We start from the raw sequence: 19,480 nt of genomic DNA, 5'->3' as shown, positions 1-19,480 counted from the left end.
TCAGGTGGCTGATACCACTATCACATTAATCTAATTAACTCAACCTTGTTACAAGTGAAACTTACACAGACGGCCCAGGCAGAAGGCAGTGAGATATCGATATCAGACTTTTCCTGGGTCTAAGATGCCATTCTCGTGAGCCATTTGGACCTGTTGAACAGCTCACCACCTATTGCAAAAGCAGCCATCAGGCTACAGACATGAGCAGCACTAGAATAGGAATGCTCTTATCTGTTTAATAGTCTCCCTTTATCATTATTGTTGTCATCCCATTTCACCAATTTTCAGACAAATAATACCTGCTTCAATGCAAAAGACATTAGAGAAACTCAGCACCTAAGATCTGTCTGCTCCTACCTGGTCTACAATCATAATCTCCATGAATAAATGAACATAAAATGTCCTTTTTTTTTATAATTACAGCTCCATGAATACTTGAGCATAAGTACAGCTTCTCTTTTATCACAGTTATTTCTAGAAGGAGCATTAGACTTCCTACTCCTTCCCACCATGCTTTGCCTGGGTTATCTATCCGTAGTTATAAAAGAAAGAAGACACATTTTATGTTCATATTTTTGTGGAGATTATGATTGTAGCAGACAGATCTGAGGTGCTGAGTTACTCTAATGTCTTTTGCACTGAAGCAGTTGTTATTTGTCTGAAAATTGGTGAAATGAAATGACAACAGTAACGACAAAGGAAGACTGTTAAACAGATAAGAACATGCCATTAATAAGTTTATTTCAGATAGCCCTGAAAACTGTCATTGAGGAATCCTCCAAAACAGTGCAAGCAGCACTTTCATTTTTGTGGTGTGGGGTCCAGAACTCCACACAATACTACCATGCTGTCACTTCTAAATAAATGTAACATAATCTCACTAATTTTGCATTCTATTCCTCTAGAAATGAACCCCTGTACTTTGTTCACACTCTATTTGGCCTTATAAACTTATGGTGGCTAGAAGCAGCAGTGAGAGGTTTAATTCTGCCATGTGAAATTTAGGATATGTGACTTTTAAACAGAATGAGAGTTGTTGCATTAATCCTGCAGTTAAATTTGTAAACATTCTCTAACAAAATTTGAAAAAATAAGAAAAAAAAATAAATGTTGAAAAGAATTATATTTTGTGACAATAAGCCCAAGTTTTATTGGAATAATCAACAGATAGTTTTTAGGGATATTTATTGTAAAATATGTGTTTCAGCAACAAACCAATTTTGCAGATGAGCTTTAGTATTGTTCTAGAATTTAGCTTGAACACAAGTAAGCAAACTTCTCCAGGGTTGACTGATTAAAGATACTTTAATACTCCCTTTAAAAAATATTTGAATAGCTTTCAAACACAGGCAAGACCAAGAAGAAGTTCAAAGTCTTATGAACTTTGCATTCAACTTTCAAATAAAAACTTTTTATTCGTATATGGAAAACATGTTGCCCATCTGGATAAATGCAAAGTTGAGCAGCTTCCGGTAAGAGTCAAAAACAGAATTAGTTTTCATCTTCCTGTAAGAATCCCTGTCTCTTTGAGCACTGGAGTGGCCTGTGGCTGGCCCAGCCAATCAAACCCTGGTAGCTGAAGTCTTCCAGTATCCCGGGAGGCTGTGCGGGCTGTAGACACCAGGCCCAGCTCAGAGCAGACGTGTGTGGAAGCTGAAAATCGGCGACTATTTGTAAAAAAAAACACCACGGCGATAAAATCGGGAAGGACGGCGAAAGCAGTGTGGTGCTCGGACTTGGAGCTCCTGGAGGAAGTTTTTTTTGTCTTTGTCTGAGTGAGCAAGGAGCCGTCCGCAGCTTCTCCCCACCGCCCCCTCTCCTCTCTCTCTCTCTCCATCCCCAGCCTCTTCAATGGAAGCGGAAAAGATGTCGGCGAAAAGCTTTCGCGTCAGCGACGGGGACTGGATTTGTCCCGATAAAAAGTAAGAGAACTAAAGTAATGATAATGCTGATAAATGCCGAGGGCGCGGTGAGTGGGAGCCGAGCGCTTGTCTGGACTGAGCCACAGGCCGAGTGAAGAACGTGGACATCAGGCCCAGTCCAGTCAGTCAACACAATCATTCCCCGTCCAGCTGATGTGTTCGCATTTAAGATAATCGATGATACAATTCACAATTTTACAAGAACCTATATAATTTTGTATTTTCAGCACGATTTATTTTACATCTTATGCCCGAAAGTATCCACCAATTCACGTCATTAGCACCATTTGCCCTGCTATCCAGAGTGCTCCGATGTAATTTGAGTTATTTGGTTTTTATTCTGCTCCTAGCCTTGGCATGTCTGCAAATCTGAGCTGTGCTTTTTGCCCCAACCACGGCGTTGTTTCCATTCGCCGCGTTTGATATAATTTGAACTGTGGCGTTAATGCTGCGCCTGACTCTTGCACCTTATTTACAATTAGCTTACAATTTTACTGGGTCTTTAAAAGTTAGTGACGAGAGGTATAATTTTTACTCCTTTCTTGCTATGAATTGACATCAAAATTGAAAGTAATAATAACAAAGGAAACATTGGCACCAATGGCGTTTTGGACGTCTTGATGTAGCTTATTTTTTTTAGTGAAATCGTGTACATGAACGCATGGTATCCATGCAATACTTAATAGTTTTAGCCATTTTTCTTTTGGAAAAGTTGAATTCTTAAAGTACTGCTGGTTTTGGCACCATGTAGTCCCTCATCTATTTGTTTTGGCTTTGATAGTGAGTGTTTTAATAGGGGGGAATCACTACAAGTGAAATCAGTGTGATTTTCACTCAATATCCACACACCTGCACCTTCTAGATTTCTAGCAGGACCCCCAACTTTCTAACCTAGTGATTTAAAGCTAATTGTAATGTCCCTGTCATTAGCCATGACTCAAATGGTAGCATTTGCTCCACTGAGTCAGAAGGTTATGGGTTCAGGCCCCACTTTGGGACTTGAGCTCAAAAAATCCAGGCCAATACTCCAGTGCATACTGAACGACTGCACTGTTGGAGGTGCCAACTTTCAGGTGAGAGGTTAAATCGAGGCCCCATCTACCCCTTCAGGTCCTCTATTTCAGAGGCGAGCCAGGGAGCTTTCTGTAATTACCTGTCAATCTTTATCCCTCAACCAACACAAAAACAGATTATTTAGTGATTTTCACGTTGCTGTTTTTGGGAGCTTGCTCTGTGCAAATTGAGTGCTGCATTCCAAAATAGTGTAATTGAACATGGACAAAAAATCAAAACTTGAGAGGTGAGGTGAGAGAGGCTGGCCTTGACATCAAGGCAGCATTTGACCAAGTGTGGTAGTAAGGAACTCTAGCAAAAATGAAGTCAATGGGAATCAGGGGGCAAAGTCTCCACTGGTTGGAGTGGTACCTAGCACAAAGGAAGTTGATTATGGTAGTTGGAGGTCAGTCATCTCAATCCCAAGTCATCACTACACGGTAGTGTCCCAGACCCCAACCATCTTCAGCTGCTTCATTAATGATATTTCTTCGAGCATAATATCAAAGTCAGAAGTGAGAATGGTAGCAGATGACCAAAAGCTTGGTCAAAGAGAGGTTTTCGGGGTGTCTTTTCAAAAGAAGAGCAGCGAGGTTTACAGAGGGAAGTCTAGAGATTTTGGCTTTGGCAGCCTGAAGGCCTGGTCTCCAGTGATTGCACAGCGTTCAGTACCATTCCTGACTCCTCAGAAACTGAAGCAGTCCGTCCCTGTATGCAGCAAGACCTGGACAACATTCAGACTTGGACGTTAGTGGCAAGTAACATTCACACCACACAAGTGCCAGGTAATGACCATCTTCAACTAGAGAGAATCTAACTATCTCTCCTTGACATTCAACAGCATTACTGTCACTAAATCCCCAACCATCAACATCCTGGGGGTTACTATTGGCCAGAAACTTAACTGGACCAGCCATATAAATAATGTGGCTACAGCAGCAGTTCAGAGGCTGGGAATTCTGCGGTGGGCAACTCGCCTGACTCCACAAAGCCTGTCTGCCACATACAAGGCTCAAGTCAGGAGTCTGATGGAATACTCTGAATTGCCTGGGTGAGTGCACTTCCAACAACACTCGAAGCTCAATCATCCAGGTGCTTGATTGGCACCTAGTCCGCCAATTTAAACATTCAGTTTCTCCATGACTGAAGCACAGTGGCAGCAGTGTGTGCTATCTAGAAGATGCACTGCAGCAACTCGTCAAGGGTCCTTTGACAGCATCGTCCAAACCTGTGACCCTTACCAGCTAGATCAACATTGGGCAGCAGATGCATGGAACGGAATCACCTTCAAGGTCCCCTCTAAGCTACGCATCATCCTGACTTGGGAATATACTGTTGTTTCTTCATTGTTGCTGGGTCAAATTCTTGGCTTAATACCACCTCGAGGGCAAATGGGAATGAACAATAAATGCTGGCCTTACCTCAAATTAAGATCGAATAAAAAAAGTGCTGAGTTTCAAAGTATGTATGAAGTTAACTATTCAAAATTTACTATCTGAACTTGTAATTTGGAGTTTGTGTGTATATTTTATTTGTATGTGTGTGTGTATGAAGGTATATGTGTGGTGTGATAGGTGAGAAGCTCTGTTTTGTTACAGACTGATACTATAGCAACAAGTTCTTATATAGTGCCTTTAATGTAAAACAAAAATCCCAAGATGCTTTGCAGTAGCAATATAAGAATCGAATTGAGATATTGGGGTAGATGACCAAAGGCTTGGTCAAAGAGAAGTTTTCAGGATGCCTTTCCAAAAGGGAGGCAGAGAGGGCTATGGAGGGAATTCCAGAACTGAAGGCGGGGGAGCCATTGTAATCAAGGATATTCAAAAGGCTAGAATTGGTGGAGCGCATCTTTCTTGGAGGGTTGTGGAGATGGAGGAGATTTAAGCTAGGGAGTGGCAAAGCAACGGAGGGGTCTGAATCCAAGGATGAGAACTTATTTAAAGTGAGGCATTGGCTCCTAGTTAACCAGTGTAGATCAATGCAGTACAGTGGTGGCGGGTGAACAGTTCTTGGTGTGGGTTAGAACACGTGCAACAGAGTGTAGAATGTAGGCCGGCTAGGAGTATGTTGCAGTAGGAAAATATAACGGTAACAAATGCATAATTGAGGGTTTCAGCCGCAGATGAGCTGAGGCAGGACTGGGAGTAATTATATAGGTTTGGGAAGTGAGAGTTGTTGGTGTGACTATGGGAAAGAAAATATTTTTGGGAGATATTTGGGATAGTTGTAAAGGGAGGAAATTTAGTAATGGGGTAAGTAATAGGGTAATGAGCAGTTGGGTGAATTGAAATGAGAATGGAATACTAAGCATTTGTGTTGATGGGTGAAGGAAAAGGAATGTAATATACATAGATTTGCCCTAAGGTAGGACACTGAAGTAATATTTGTGTTTTTTTTTAAATAAGTCAACTTGTGTGTCAAAAATGAGAATAGAATAGCTTTTGCTTATGTCCTAACAATTGTAGAAAGCATATTAAGCTGAACACGGCATGATCTGGAAGATTGTATGTCTGCAGTTAATGTTAAACTTTTTTTTGAGAGAAATTACATTTTTGAAGGTAATCATCTCCATGTTTTGTTGACAGATTAATGTTAATTGTGTACACCTGTGAGAGACAGAGAAAAGACAGATTGACAGACGCAGCTTATTTGGCTTAATTTGATTATTTAAGAATTCTTAAAGCAAGTAATGCCTCTGAGGCAAGGAGAGAAACTGCTTGAGGTTGCGAGGATCCTTCACCTTTTGGAATATTAAAGAGTAAATGGAAGTGAATACAGGGTTTTGGTGAGGTGTGTGGAAGCTTAATGATGGGGAAAAGCAGACAGAGTTTGAATAGAGGAAGAGGGAGGAAGAGTGGGGGAAATGCAATGAAGTAGGGAAACTTAATGGTATGTTGTAAGATGTGATGGGAGCCAGAGGGTAGTGGTTGCATTGCAGAGGGATGGGAGGCGGAGAATGGGAAGGAAAGACTGTTTCTTTCACTTAGTCAGCACCTAGCTCCAAATACCCTTCCCTCTAAATGCTGCCTGCATTTGTTGGTGGCTTCATTCTTTCTTATGTGTCTCATTTTAGAACATGGGATTTTACCTAAAGTTACACGGCAGCTTGTTTTGCACAGCCGCTCCATCCCTCCAAAGTCATTTTGGAATTTTCAGGAACTTATTAAATGCATAAATATTGTGTTTGAAGCCAGCAGTAGACTTGTTTTTTTAATGGCCTGCCCTATGTGTACCTTATTACACTGTGTAAGTTGATCTTTTGAGTTTGACTTCTAAAATTAGCAAGTACCTTTTCAACATTTATTTCTGTTCATTTTGCCAAAAACAAACTACTCACCCAGTTGACTTTCAACAATGGAATCGGCAAAGAACCATGGAAAACAGTCAGGTATGCTAGCATGTTTAAATCCCCTGTAAAGAGAAGAATTAGTAAATGCTTCATCTTACTGATTCATGAGCACAACTGTTCATCTGTATCCCAATAACTGTCACCTTTTAGCCGCCCCACCTTTACAAGAAGAAGCTAAGGCCCCGTCCACCCACCATGCGATGAGACGTGGCTCTCTTCACAACAGAGTAAAAAATTACCTCCCCGGTTATTTTTCATTGCAGTTTTTTATTTTTTTTATGAAAACACACTTTTGTTCAAGCTGTAATGGTGAGAAGTGACCATAAGCTGTCTTACAGGCTTGAGAACCTGAGACTAACCAAGGGGTTGATAAGAGTGAGGAAATTAAGTAATTAAAATTAAAGAAATTTAAGTAATTAATATTAGCATAGAGAAAAAAATTGAGAAACTTAAGGGACTAAAAGCTATCAAATCCCTAGTACCTGATGGCCTGCATCCTATGATTATAAAGAGGTAGCTGCAGAGACAGTGGATGTACTCGTTGTGATTTCCCAAAATTGCCCTGACCCTGGAACTGTCCCAGAGGATTGGTGTTAGCAAATGTAATACTTCTATTCAGGAAAGGAGGGAGATGCAAAACTAAGAACTACAAGCCAGTTAGTCTGACATCAGTTGCTGGCAAAATGCTAGAGTCTATTATTAAGGAAGACTGAACAATGCACTTAGAAAATCATAGTATGATTAGGCAGAGTCAGCATGGTTATACAAAAGAGCAGTTATGTTAGATAAATCAAAATTATTTGAGGATATAACTAGTAAGGCGGATAAAAGAAAGCTAGTAAATGTGGTATACTTGAATTTCCAAAAGGCATTTGATAATGTACCACATTAAATGCACAAGAGAAAGGCTCATAGGGTTGGGGGTAATATATTAGCATGGATTAAGGATTGATTAACAGCCGGGAAGTGCTGAGTAGGGATAAATGGGGCATTTTCAAATTACAGTCTATAACTAGTGGAGTGCCACAAAGATCAGAACCGGGACCTTAGCTATTTATAATCCTAATAGGGGTTTTTTGTCTGGCCACGCTGTTCTGATTGACAGACTGATTGATATGTGGAGGACTGGATTGCAGCACGCACATAACAGCTGTCAAGGGTTGGTGGAGACAATGGTGTTGGGGCGGGACAGCAGTTACTGCAAAGAAAGACAGAAGTCAAAGGGAGCATAACAACGAAGTTACTCTAGCTGGAGGAATTAGGGATGGGGCAGCATGGGAGGGGATGGCAGACAGCAGCAAGCAGAGTATGTGGACCCGCAAGGATGGCGGTGGAAGAATTTTAGTTATGAGGAAAGATTGGGTTGGCTAGGGTTGTTTACTTCGGAACAGAGGAGGCTGAGGGAAGACTGAAGTCAGGGGTCTAGATAGAGTGAATAGGAAGGCCTTATTTCCCTCGATTAAGGGGTCCATAATCGGGGGGACATAGATAAGAGGTAGGAGGTTTAGAGGGGATTCGAAGGATTTTATACTCAGGGTGGTGGAGATTTGGAACTCTCAGAATAGGTGGTAGAAGCAGAAACCTTCATAATTTTTTTTCAAAGTACTTGGTAGATCTCACAAGGCAGAGCTGGAAAGTGGGATGGCTACTTCTCAGCTAGTGTGTACACGATAGACCAAAAAGCCTCTTCCGTGCTGTAAATTTCCATGGTTGTTCTTATCTCTTCGTTTCTTATGATTCAGCATTTATTAAGGCCATCCCTGCTTAACTGTATTACGATCTCAGAAGGGATTGATAACTGGAAGTTCAAATCTCTTAAAAAGTTACTAGCTGAAAGAATGACCTGACAACATTTCATGTTTTAAAACTTTTACAATAACAAATGACTGAACACATGTGACTAAACACTTCTTTTTGTAGATGAGTCATACTTTAACTGCAGAAAGTGACAGTTCCGTTGTATACTTTTCACCCATTGCACTCTCCTTTTAGTAAACAGGCCACAGCTACTCCCAGCTTCCCGTGGGTTCCCGTATCTCCATTTTGCCGAGTGGTAACTTTGAATGACCGTCTCCAGGCTCTGTCCTCAATTTTTGGAGAGTTTCTTAAAACCACCAGTAGCAGGGAAGTTTGTTTCGATGATTCTTGCCCTGACCATGCCAGAACAAGTCTTCCAGAATCCATAAAATGCTGCAGGATGCACCTCTTCAACTAGAGACGTCTCCCTCCCATATACAGCTGTGATAGCTTGCAAAGTCAAGCAGCCTTTTCTCTCTGCTGACTACGTGGAGCCTCTGTTGTCTGTCTGATGGGTATTGATTTATAGGGAAGCCTGTAACCTGATCTCAAAAATGGCTTCCTCTGTCCTCTTCCCTATGGCATTACATTAAGCTTGCATCCAGGTAGAAATGCTAATTAGCTATCCTTGATCCCAATTCCCTTTCATCCTAGAAGTAAATGGGCAGTTTACAGCATAACTCTTTGCAACCTGATAACCATAACCCCTTTCTGGGATTTTGGGAGAGTCAGAATCTACTCATTGTAAATGCTGAGACTGCTGCCATTGTTTCCATGCATAAGTACTTTGTGCCTTCTCAGTATAACAATCTAAACCTTCCTTTGATCTCTAACAATGAAACCACTCAGGCTTACTGTCAGGCAGATTTCAGAGCAAGTCACATAACCACCTTCATTGAGCCTAAATTTAAAGCTACAGTCCCAAACTATAATAATCTTGTCGACCTCGATTGTAACAGCTGGAACTTTGGGCAAAAGGAAACGTGTAGCTTGAGAGAGAAAACTAAGGGGAGAAAAGCAGGGGAGAAGATCACATTCTGACAATCATGTTCATTCATTAGAATGAGCCTAAAGTCACCCCTTCCAGTAAAGTGCAGAATCCAGTTGATTCTTAAGTTATTCTGGGGGATTTTACGTTAAGTGCTCTACTGATCACTGACGAATAACTGATATCTGTCCAAAATTTACCTTTTTACTTGTTTCGAATATGTGGCCCCTTGGTTCTACTCTTTCAGGTGGTGCTTCCATTTGCATTTTCTATATTGTTTACTGTCTTGCATGCTTCTGTGCGATCACCACTTAGACACCTCTTTCAAAGCTGCTAAGTTCTTCTGCCGTTCCTAGTTCAAAGCTCTAACAATAGAAATTAGTCTTGTGACTTTTTTCTGCACTGCTTCCATTAGTGCAGTGCCTTGGCACCCAGAACTGAATGTAGTAACAAAGATTGTGATGTCTTTTGAATTGTATTCTACTGTTTCGACTGTGCAGTTTAACATTTCCTTTTTTTTATATCCTCTACATGGTTGCACACATTGAGCATCCTAGATTTCTTTCAGCTTCATGTTTATGTGTGTGTGTGTGTATATATTACCTGTTTTGTCTGTCATTGTTCTGCCCACTTGTGTTTTATCCAACTCTGCTGTAATTTTTTTGACCTGCCTTCTCTGATTTCACTGTCGTCCTAGTTTAACATATCTGCAAACCTGAGCAATTTGCTTTTGATTTCTGTGCCTTAAGTTATTATGCAAATTAGAAACATTAATGGTCTCAAAACCTGGGGCACCTTACTCGATAAGGTCTAGATGAAGGAACTGAGGGCATCCTGGCTAAGTTTGCAGATGATACAAAAGTAGGTGGAGGGAAAGGTAGTATTGAGGAGGCAGGGAGGCTGCAGAAGGATTTGGACAGGTTAGGAGAATGGGCAAAGAAGTGGCGGATGGAATACAATGTGGGGAAGTGCGAGGTCATGCACTTTGGTAGGAAGAATAGAGGCATAGACTATTTTCTAAATGGGGAGAGAATTCAGAAATCTGGAGTGCAAAGGGACTTGGGAGTCCTAGTCCAGGATTCTCTTAAGGTTAACTTGCAGGCTGAGTCAGTAGTTAGGGAGGCAAATGCAATGTTGGCTTTTATTTTGAGAGGACTAGAATATAAAAGCAGGAATGTGCTGCTGAGGCTTTATAAGGCTCTGGTCAGACCACATTTAGAATATTGTGAGCAATTTTGGGTCCCGTATCTCAGGAAGGATGTTCTGGCCATGGAGAGGGTCCAAAGGAGGTTCATGAGAGCGATCCCAGGAATGAAAGGCTTAACACATGAGGAACGTTTGAGGACTCTGGGTCTATGCTCAATGGAGTTTAGAAGGATGATTGAAACTTACAGAATACTGAAAGGCCTGAATAGAGTGGACATGGGGAAGATGTTTCCATTAGTAGGAGAGACTAGGATCCGAGGGCACAACCTCAGTAAAGGGAAGACCTTTTAGAACAGAGATGAGGAGAAACTTCTTTAGCCAGAGAGTGGTGAATCTATGGAATTCATTGCCACAGAAGGCTGTGGAGGCCAGGTCATTGAGTGTACTTAAAACCGAGATAGATAGGTTCTTGATTGGTAAGGGGATCAAAGATTACGGGAGAAGTTGGGAGAATGGGGTTGAGAAACTTATCAGCCATGATTGAATGGTGGAGCAGACTCGATGGCCAAATGGCCTAATTTCTGTTGCTATGTCTTATGGTCTTATGATACCAAGCCCTCCCCCCACACAAAGAGGTGCAATCCCTGCAATGATTATCCATCATTTTCTGTCCATACCCAACATTTGTCCTGAATTGTCACAGCCTTGAGGTTAACTAGAATGACAAACTCCATTTGTATGATGCCTTTAATGTTTAGAAAAAAATGCTGAAATGCTTCACAGGTATATAAGAAAGTTAAAAGTGGATACAGGAGAGGAGTGGTGTAAAGCGTGGTCAGAGGTGGATTTTAAGGAGGCAGAGAGGCGTTTAAAGAGGGAATTCCAGAGCTTGCAGCTGAGACAGCTGAAAGCACAGCTGCCAATGGTGAAACGAAGAGAGTAGTGAATGTACAAAAAGTCAAAGTCGGGAGCTGAGAGTTTTAAGATATTGTAGCACTAGGGATGTTAGAGATGGGGTAGGATGAGGCTATAGAGAGAATTAAGCTTGATTTAAACTAGCGTCCTGTTATTGTGGAAGTACTGAAAGAGCTTGGTTTCTGTTGCTGTGTATTTTTAACTCCTCTGATTGCCGTTTTAATATGTTTTTGTAAGTTCTGTTCATTCAAGTCAACCCCCTTTCTCCTTGCAAAATCTGTGCAAGTAATTTTTGATTGGCTTGCTAATCAATTTAGGATCCTCCCATGATTAATTTGTTTGCTGCTATTATGTATGTATTTATCTTTGTGTTTTTAAATGCGTTCCCCTTTCCTCTAGTGTCGTATAATGTTACCCCCTCCTCCCGCCAATCAATTTGTTTGCTATTTCCTCATTTTTCACATTTGCCCTTTTTTAAGTTCTATACTCAGTTCCTGTTCTTTAATTTTTCTTAAAATACCCACATTCCAAAAATAATTGTTTTAAAATTGACTAATTTAATTCAGAATGATGATGTTTCTTACTAATATTGCATTGCTGCAGAGTGACTGAGCCAGGGAGATTTATTCAACTGCTTCAGCACCAGTACAAAATAAAATTTTAAACTGTTCAATATATAGTAACAGTGCTCCTGGATTGGAGATCAATTGCCGTTTTATATGCTGCTGAGTGCTATAGGAGACTTTTATTTATTACAGTTGAATAATGTACAGATTTTAATAATTGGAAATATTAAAGGTAGTAAGTTGGATTGATTTACTTTTAGTGAGCATTGATTTACTTTTTTTTAAAGAAATAGATCTTCATATTTCTGTCAGCAGGGTTGTCCTGAAATATATTTATTAATTATTTAATTATGTTACCTTTTACCTAAAAAAATATATTTGCTCTTTATACATGGAGCTACAGTTCCACAAACTTTTTAATCACACTGTTTATCAATATTAAAATACTATCAATTCCAGCACTAGTTCATTTCAGTTTATCTGCACAGTAAAATGAATGAAAATGCATGTGTTATTTGTTTAGAGTCACTGTTGTGGAGAAACAAATAATGTCTTTTTCAAAGACGGTGTCATTGGGAATTAATGACTTTAATTTCAAAATGTAAAACTCTTGTTTACTGGAGGAAGTAGTTAATTGTTGCCACTTATCATTTCCTTGCATGTCAAGAGAAAATACTGTAACCATAGCCCATAAGTTCCAAGCTCCTCAGCATCAATGAGGATGCTCGGGGGAATCCCCCAAAGATGTTTGGGGGAATCCCCCTGGGAAGTTCCCAGGTGAGGGTTTGCACAGCGATTACCCAGAAGTGCAAAATTTCCCCTGGACAATTATGCTGCGCTGGGAACCAATAGTTACTCAGAAAAAGTTAGAAGAATTAAAACTTTTTCTAACTTCTGAGTAACAATTGCAACGACCCAGACTGATCCCACAGGACTCTTTTTCTCTCTCTTCCACACACACGCACGCACGCACGCACGCACGCACGCACGCACGCACGCACGCACGCACGCACGCACGCACACACACACACACACACACACACACACACACACACACACTCCCACCCAACACCCCTGGATGTCCATCTCTCACCTCATCCCGCAACCTCTGCCCCGACCTCAGAACCACACACACCCCACCCAAACAATACCCTAGGATCCCACCCGGACTGCCCCTGGATACCCCCAATCCCCAAATCATATGCACTTACCTTAGACAGTTACCTTCTCCCAGCCTGTCAATTTCCCTGGCCCTTTAAACTTAGCTGCATTGCAACAACAAGTGCCATTAAAAAAAGAGGGCATGGCCTCCTTGAGTCCTCTGGAGCAAAATTTGGCTGGGACCTGCGAGGAGTCTCGATGCAGGCCCCAAGCAGCTCCAGCGAATGGAATTGGCATGTACTTTTCAAGATGAGGTAAGTAGGTATTTATTGTTTCTAATTTCTGCAGGCCAGCGCTTTCCAATGCTAGTCAGAAGCTATGGCCTATTATAATGACAAAACTGCTTACCGTATCTCCAGATCATTGCATGTTACTGGAAAATATGTACTTTTAAACATTTTTTTTCAGTGCAGCTGAAACCATCAAAAATAGATAAGGAGCAGTATTCTGCTTACTGCTCATGATCAGTCTGTGGAAGAAATGTAATAAGGTACTTCCAAAAAAAATAGTGACTTCTAAATAGAAACCACCTAAAGTCCGATTGAAATGAATAGTATTGATTTCTGAATTAACATGTATCTTTGGGAGCAAGCTGTTCATCCATAGTTTTTATATTTCTTCCTTTAGATGCGGAAATGTTAACTTTGCAAGAAGGACAAATTGTAACAGATGTGGAAAAGGTAAATGTTGTTAGATTTTATTCAGGCGACTGCCTTAAATCCAGTCTTTTATCATAACTTGTACATTTTTTTGGACAGATTTTCGTGTGATAGTTTAGGTAAAATATTCTTTGCAAATTTCTTCCCTCCCCTTCTTAAAGTATTGATTGCTTTTCAGGACACAGTACCTTGGGCACCTTGCAGTGCTTTGATTAGGTGGTCAGTATTGATGTAGGGCCTTAATGGCAAGTTTCAGCTGGCTATTCTCCAATGGGACGTGATGGCCAAACTTGATTCCATACTTGCAAGGAAAGAGCATTTGCAGACCTCATGAGCATAAGTGTGCTATCATAGCAGTCCATGTCCAAATGCAGCAAGACCTGGACAAGATCCAGGCTTGGGTTGACAAGTGGCAAGTAACATACGCGCGATACAAGTGTCAGGCAATAACCGTCTCCAACAAGAGAAAATCCAACCATTGCCCATTGGCGTTCAATGGCATTACCATCACTGAATCCCCCACTATCAACATCCATGGGGGTTACCATTGACCAGAAACTGAACTGGACTAGCCATATAAATACAATGGCTACAAAAGCAGGTCAGAGGCTAAGAACCCTGTGACAAGTAACTCACCCCCTGACTCCCCAAAGCTTGTCCACCATCTACAAAGCACAAGTCAGGAGTGTGCTGGAATACACCCCACTTGTCTGAATGAGTACAGCTCCCACAACACTCAAGAAGCTTGACACCATCCAAGACAAAGCAGCCCTTTATCCAGGTCTTGCTGCATTTGGACATGGACTGCTATGATAGCACACTTATGCTCATGAGGTCTGAAAATGCTCTTTCCTTGCAAGTATGGAATCAAGTTTGGCCATCACGTCCCATTGGAGAATAGCCAGCTGAAACTTGCCATTAAGGCCCTACATCAATACTGACCACCTAAGCAAAGCACTGCAAGGTGCCCAAGGTACTGTGTCCTGACAAAGTCAATGGTAACCCCCATGGATGTTGATAGTGGGGGATTCAGTGATGGTAATGCCATTGAACGCCAATGGGCAATGGTTGGATTTTCTCTTGTTGGAGACGGTTATTGCCTGACACTTATATCGCACGTATGTTACTTGCCACTTGTCAACCCATGCCTGGATTGATTGACACCGCATCCACCAACATTCATTCCCTCCACCACCGGCACGCAGCAGCAGTGTGTACCATTGACGAGATGCACAGCGGGAATTCACCAGTACTCCTGAGACAGCACCTTCCAAATCCACGACTACTGCCATCTAGAAGGGCAAGGGCAACAAGTAGATGGAAACACTACCACCTGGAATTTCCAAGTCATTCACCATCCTGACTTGGAAATATATCGCTGTTCCTTCACTGTTGCTGGGTCAAAATCCTGGAACTCTCTTCCTAACAGCACTGTGGGTGTACTGACACCACATGGACTGCAGCAGTTCAAGAAGGCAGCTCAACGTCACCTTCTCAAGGGCAACTAGGGATGTGGAATAAATGCTGGTCCAGTCAGCGATGCACATATCCTGTGAATGAATAATTTAAAAAAAAATCTTCCCATCCTAATTTTGATCCCCTGATTTAGGTATTGCTAACACCCATGGAAATACATAAGTTAAGGTGAGCGAAATTAAACGATGCTATTTTGTTACAAACCTCAATCCTGCTTCTCAACTTTTTAAAGGTGCAAGTTGGATTTAAGTCATTTATCTTTGAGACCCTGTTCCCCATGTCCATTATCTAGTGACATTTTCTAACTATGCTTTAGTGTGGATATTTTGTAAATGTTCTCTAGTTCCTTGCTCATTCTTCTAGATAGTTTGTTCATCTAAACCTTTTCATTATTTTGATGACTTAGGCCTCTTCAGTTTTTATGTATAATGAAAATAGGTTTAGTTATTTCAGTTTTTTTTAACTCTATCTACAAGTATACAGTTCTGGCAAAGATAACAATTCTTTTCTATCTAACATGGGAATGATGAGTTTAGAAAGAAGGAAGGTATTGCAAACCTTTATAAAACACTGACTAAGCCTCAGCTGGTATATTCTTTTCATTTCTGGGCACCACATTTTAAGAAGGATGTCAAAGAGAGAGAGAGAGAGTGCAAACAAGATTTACGAGAATAATGCCAGGGTTGAGGGATTTATGTTAGATAGAGAAGCTGGGGTTCTCCTTAAGAGCAGAGATGGTTAAGAGAAGATTTGATACGAGCTTTTCAAGATTTTGAACAACTATGATAGAGTAAATAAAGAACAACTGTTTCCTGTGACTGAAGGTTTGGTAGCCACAGGACACCGATTTAAGATGATGGGAGACACAGATTTAAGTTAAGTATTTGAAAGGAACAAATCTACAGGGACATGGGGAAGGAGCAGTGGAAGGGAATTAATTGGATAGCTCTACCGAAGAGCCAATATAAGCGTGAAAGGCTGAATTGCCTCCATCTGTGCTATAAAGTGCTTTGGAATATGAATCCATTGCGACAAGAGCCCTGAATCAGGTGTTAACTTTTGCAGCTAGGTGAGCCAATTTTCAAAAGGGAACTGAGTTCAAATGTTAGCCTTTTTCTTCTCTCCAGAGACTAAGTCTAGAACATTCTGTGCCTGGAGCAGCCAGGCACAATGCCCCTTTCTCCATTGAGAGAGGCTACAAGGAAGTTGCAGCGTGAATGCATGTAGCCTGTGAGAAAGAAAAAGAATGCTGATGATTAGTTTAGGAACTACTAACTTGTAAAGTGAGTTCCTGCCATAATGACAAAAGTGTGTATTTTATTCTGCAAGTAGTAAAGAATGGGTTATTGTATTGTAAAACTGTTCTCTTCAGTTAGATTATATGTGAAATAAGTTAGTTTGGTTTACAAATAGCCTCGCCTTGCTAGAGTGCATATCAGCTCTTCTGAAAAGGTGATTGCATACCAATACATGTGTGATCATAGTATTCTGTGCACACATTGAGAAAGCTCATTGTTACAATCACCAGTTCATACTGTTGTTCAACTAGAAAGTGATAGCTGGACCCTCAGCTCGAGAGATGATTTACTACAGGTACGTAAATTTGTAACTCAGTACCTTTACATGGCTCATCATCTCTGGGTACTTGCTGTTGGGAGAATCCATATTTCTCTCTTCACCCTTATCCAGCAGATGTAAATGGTACAAATTGTAAATTTGTAAATAAATTATACAAATGGCCCTGATTAAACGTCAAATCATACTTACATTTTGTCTAATTTAATTTTCCAAGTGTATCTCTTGTCACAGCATGTGACAGAATGCTAGACTGGAAATCATCATTAAAACTTGATTTTAAAACATGAGAATGTCACAATTTTATGAGAATTTTGATTGTAGTATTTTTATACGTTTTTTTAGAAAGAACATGTGAAGCAAAACTCATGAAGGCTGGAGGAACAGAAATTGGAAAGACTCTTGCAGAAAAGAGCCGTGGCCTTTTCAGTGCCAATGACTGGCAATGTAAAACGTAAGGTTATCATCTGTAATACTGTATTAAATCTTGTATTGACAGTGTGTATCTTAAATAGTAAGTTAGTCAAAGTAAACTGAGAAGACTGCAGTATTTCTAATTATGTGTAAATATGTTGGATGGCCAGGGTGAGTTAGAGCAGAAGACCGTAAAGAACTTTGCAGGCCTTGCTTAAGCATTCGGTTTAACTGTAAAAGAAAAGTTCTGGATTGAAACTTAAATTCAGGTTTAGGAAAATGCTTGTATTCTTAGTTGTGTGCTAGGTTTTTTTTCTATTCAAATTCACTTTGTGAAAATAGTCATAGAATCCAGGGTTGTTTATATATGCTGATATAACTGATACTAATGATTTAAGTTTTAATTTTTAGCTGTGGTAATGTGAATTGGGCGCGAAGATCAGAATGCAACATGTGCAACACTCCAAAGTATGCCAAATTAGAAGAAAGGACTGGTAAGATTCGAAAATACAGTATTAGAGTGCACTGTTATTAAAAGCCACTTTAAGGATCTTTCAGTTGGTATAACTATTTTCAAAAATATAAATGAGTTCAATTGATATCTCCCATGTTCAGTCTGACTTCTTTTTAAAAATTGTAAATCGGTCTAACTTGCAATGACGAAAGTCATTTTAAAGAAAATAGTCCAATATCTAGATTTAACCATGAAAGAAACCTTGGAGTCTTTGTTCTGAATTCTGTTCGCCACGCAGATTTTCCATACCCTTCCACAAAGCCAAGCAGGGCTGATTCATTGATGCTAAAATCTGTGTTTCAACAAAGGGTTCATTTCTAGAGGAGTAGAATTCAAAAGCAGAGAATTTGTGTTCAGGGTTTTCTAATCCACTCACCGCTAGGATCTTCCGCTCCCACTGTAAGCCAATGGACTTTTGGCTAGCCCACCATATTCCCTGCAATGGGTCGTGCCACGGCAGGGCTGGAAAATCCTGGCCTATGTTAAAGTGGCATAGATTTTTGGTTAAATTGCACTCAGAAAATTGTGCACAGTTCTGTCTCCATATCACAAGAGGGATATAGGAGCACTGGAGAAAGTACAAAAATGATTTGCGATAATGATGCCAGAACATGTACTGGGAAATATTGAGTAAGCTGTTGCCTTCTCCAGAAGAAAAAACTGAGAAGAGGCCTGATCAAAATCTTTAAAGCTCTAAAGAGGTTTGATACATTAGGGATGGAGAAGATATTAAAAACAAAAAACTGCGGATGCTGGAAATCCAAAACAAAAACAGAATTACCTGGAAAAACTCAGCAGATCTGGCAGCATTGGCGGAGAAAGAAAGAGTTGACGTTTCGAGTCTTCATGACCCTTCCACAGAAATGAACAAATATAAGGAGGGGGGTGAAATATAAGCTGGTTTAAGGTTGGGGGGAGGTGGGGGGAAGAGAAGTTGGCAGGGGGGTGGTGTGGTTGTAGGGACAAGCAAGCAGTGTTGGAGCAGATAATCAAAAGATGTCACAGACAAAAGAACACAGAGGTGTTGAAGGTAGTGATATTATCTAAACGAATGTGCTAATTAAGAATGGATGGTAGGGCACTCAAGATACAGCTCTAGTGGTAGTGGGGTGGAAAGACTAGCGGGGCATAAAAGATTTAAAAATAATGGAAATAGGTGGGAAAAGAGAAATCTATATAAATTATTGGAAAAAACAAAAGGAAGGGGGAAGAAACAGAAAGGGGGTGGGGGTTGGGGGTGGAGGTGGAGGAGGGAGTTCAAGATCTAAAGTTGTTGAATTCACTATTCAGTCCGGAAGATGAGGTACTGTTCCTCCAGTTTGGGTTGGGCTTCACTGGAACAATGCAGCAAGCCAAGGACAGACATGTGGGCAAGAGAGCAGGGTGGAGTGTTAAAATGGCAAGCGACAGGGAGGTTTGGGTCATTCTTGCGGACAGACCGCAGGTGTTCTGCAAAGCGGTCGCCCAGTTTCCGTTTGGTGTCTCCAATGTAGAGGAGACCGCATTGGGAGCAACGAATGCAGTAGACTAAGTTGGGGGAAATGCAAATGAAATGCTGCTTCACTTGAAAGGAGTGTTTGGGCCCTTGGACAGTGAGGAGAGAGGAAGTGAAGGGGCAGGTGTTGCATCTTTTGCTTGGGCATGGGGAGGTGCCATAGGTGGGGGTTAAGGAGTAGGGGGTGATGGAGGAGTGGACCAGGGTGTCCCGGAGGGAACGATCCCTACGGAATGCCACCGGGGGGGGTGAAGGGAAGATGTGTTTGGTGGTGGTATCATGCTGGAGTTGGTGGAAATGGCGGAGGATGATCCTTTGAATGCGGAGGCTGGTGTGATAATTGAGGACAAGGGGGACCCTATCATGTTTCTGGGACGGAGGAGAAGGCGTGTGGGCGGATGCGCGGGAGATGGGCCGGGCACGGTTGAGGAGATGAGGTCAGTGACA

At 41.1% G+C, this 19,480-nt stretch overlaps 1 protein-coding gene across 1 annotated transcript in view; it reads left to right on the top strand.

Moving 5' to 3' along the window:
- The first annotated feature begins 1,576 nt into the window (after positions 1-1,576).
- zranb2 (zinc finger, RAN-binding domain containing 2) overlaps positions 1,577-19,480 on the top strand; it is a 49,211-nt gene continuing 31,307 nt past the window's right edge. The window contains exons 1-4 of the mRNA XM_041207960.1: positions 1,577-1,922; positions 13,528-13,580; positions 16,956-17,064; positions 17,436-17,518. Of these exons, the coding sequence (XP_041063894.1) occupies positions 1,852-1,922; positions 13,528-13,580; positions 16,956-17,064; positions 17,436-17,518 (316 nt within the window). The 5' untranslated portion in view covers positions 1,577-1,851. The remainder of the gene's footprint in view (positions 1,923-13,527; positions 13,581-16,955; positions 17,065-17,435; positions 17,519-19,480) is intronic.

The sequence above is a fragment of the Carcharodon carcharias genome, chromosome 16 (genome assembly GCF_017639515.1).
Source record: "Carcharodon carcharias isolate sCarCar2 chromosome 16, sCarCar2.pri, whole genome shotgun sequence".
In the NCBI taxonomy this organism is placed as follows: Eukaryota; Metazoa; Chordata; class Chondrichthyes; order Lamniformes; family Lamnidae; genus Carcharodon; species Carcharodon carcharias.
Note: the sequence above shows the minus strand (reverse complement) of the source record. Positions and strands in the feature narration are given on the sequence as shown.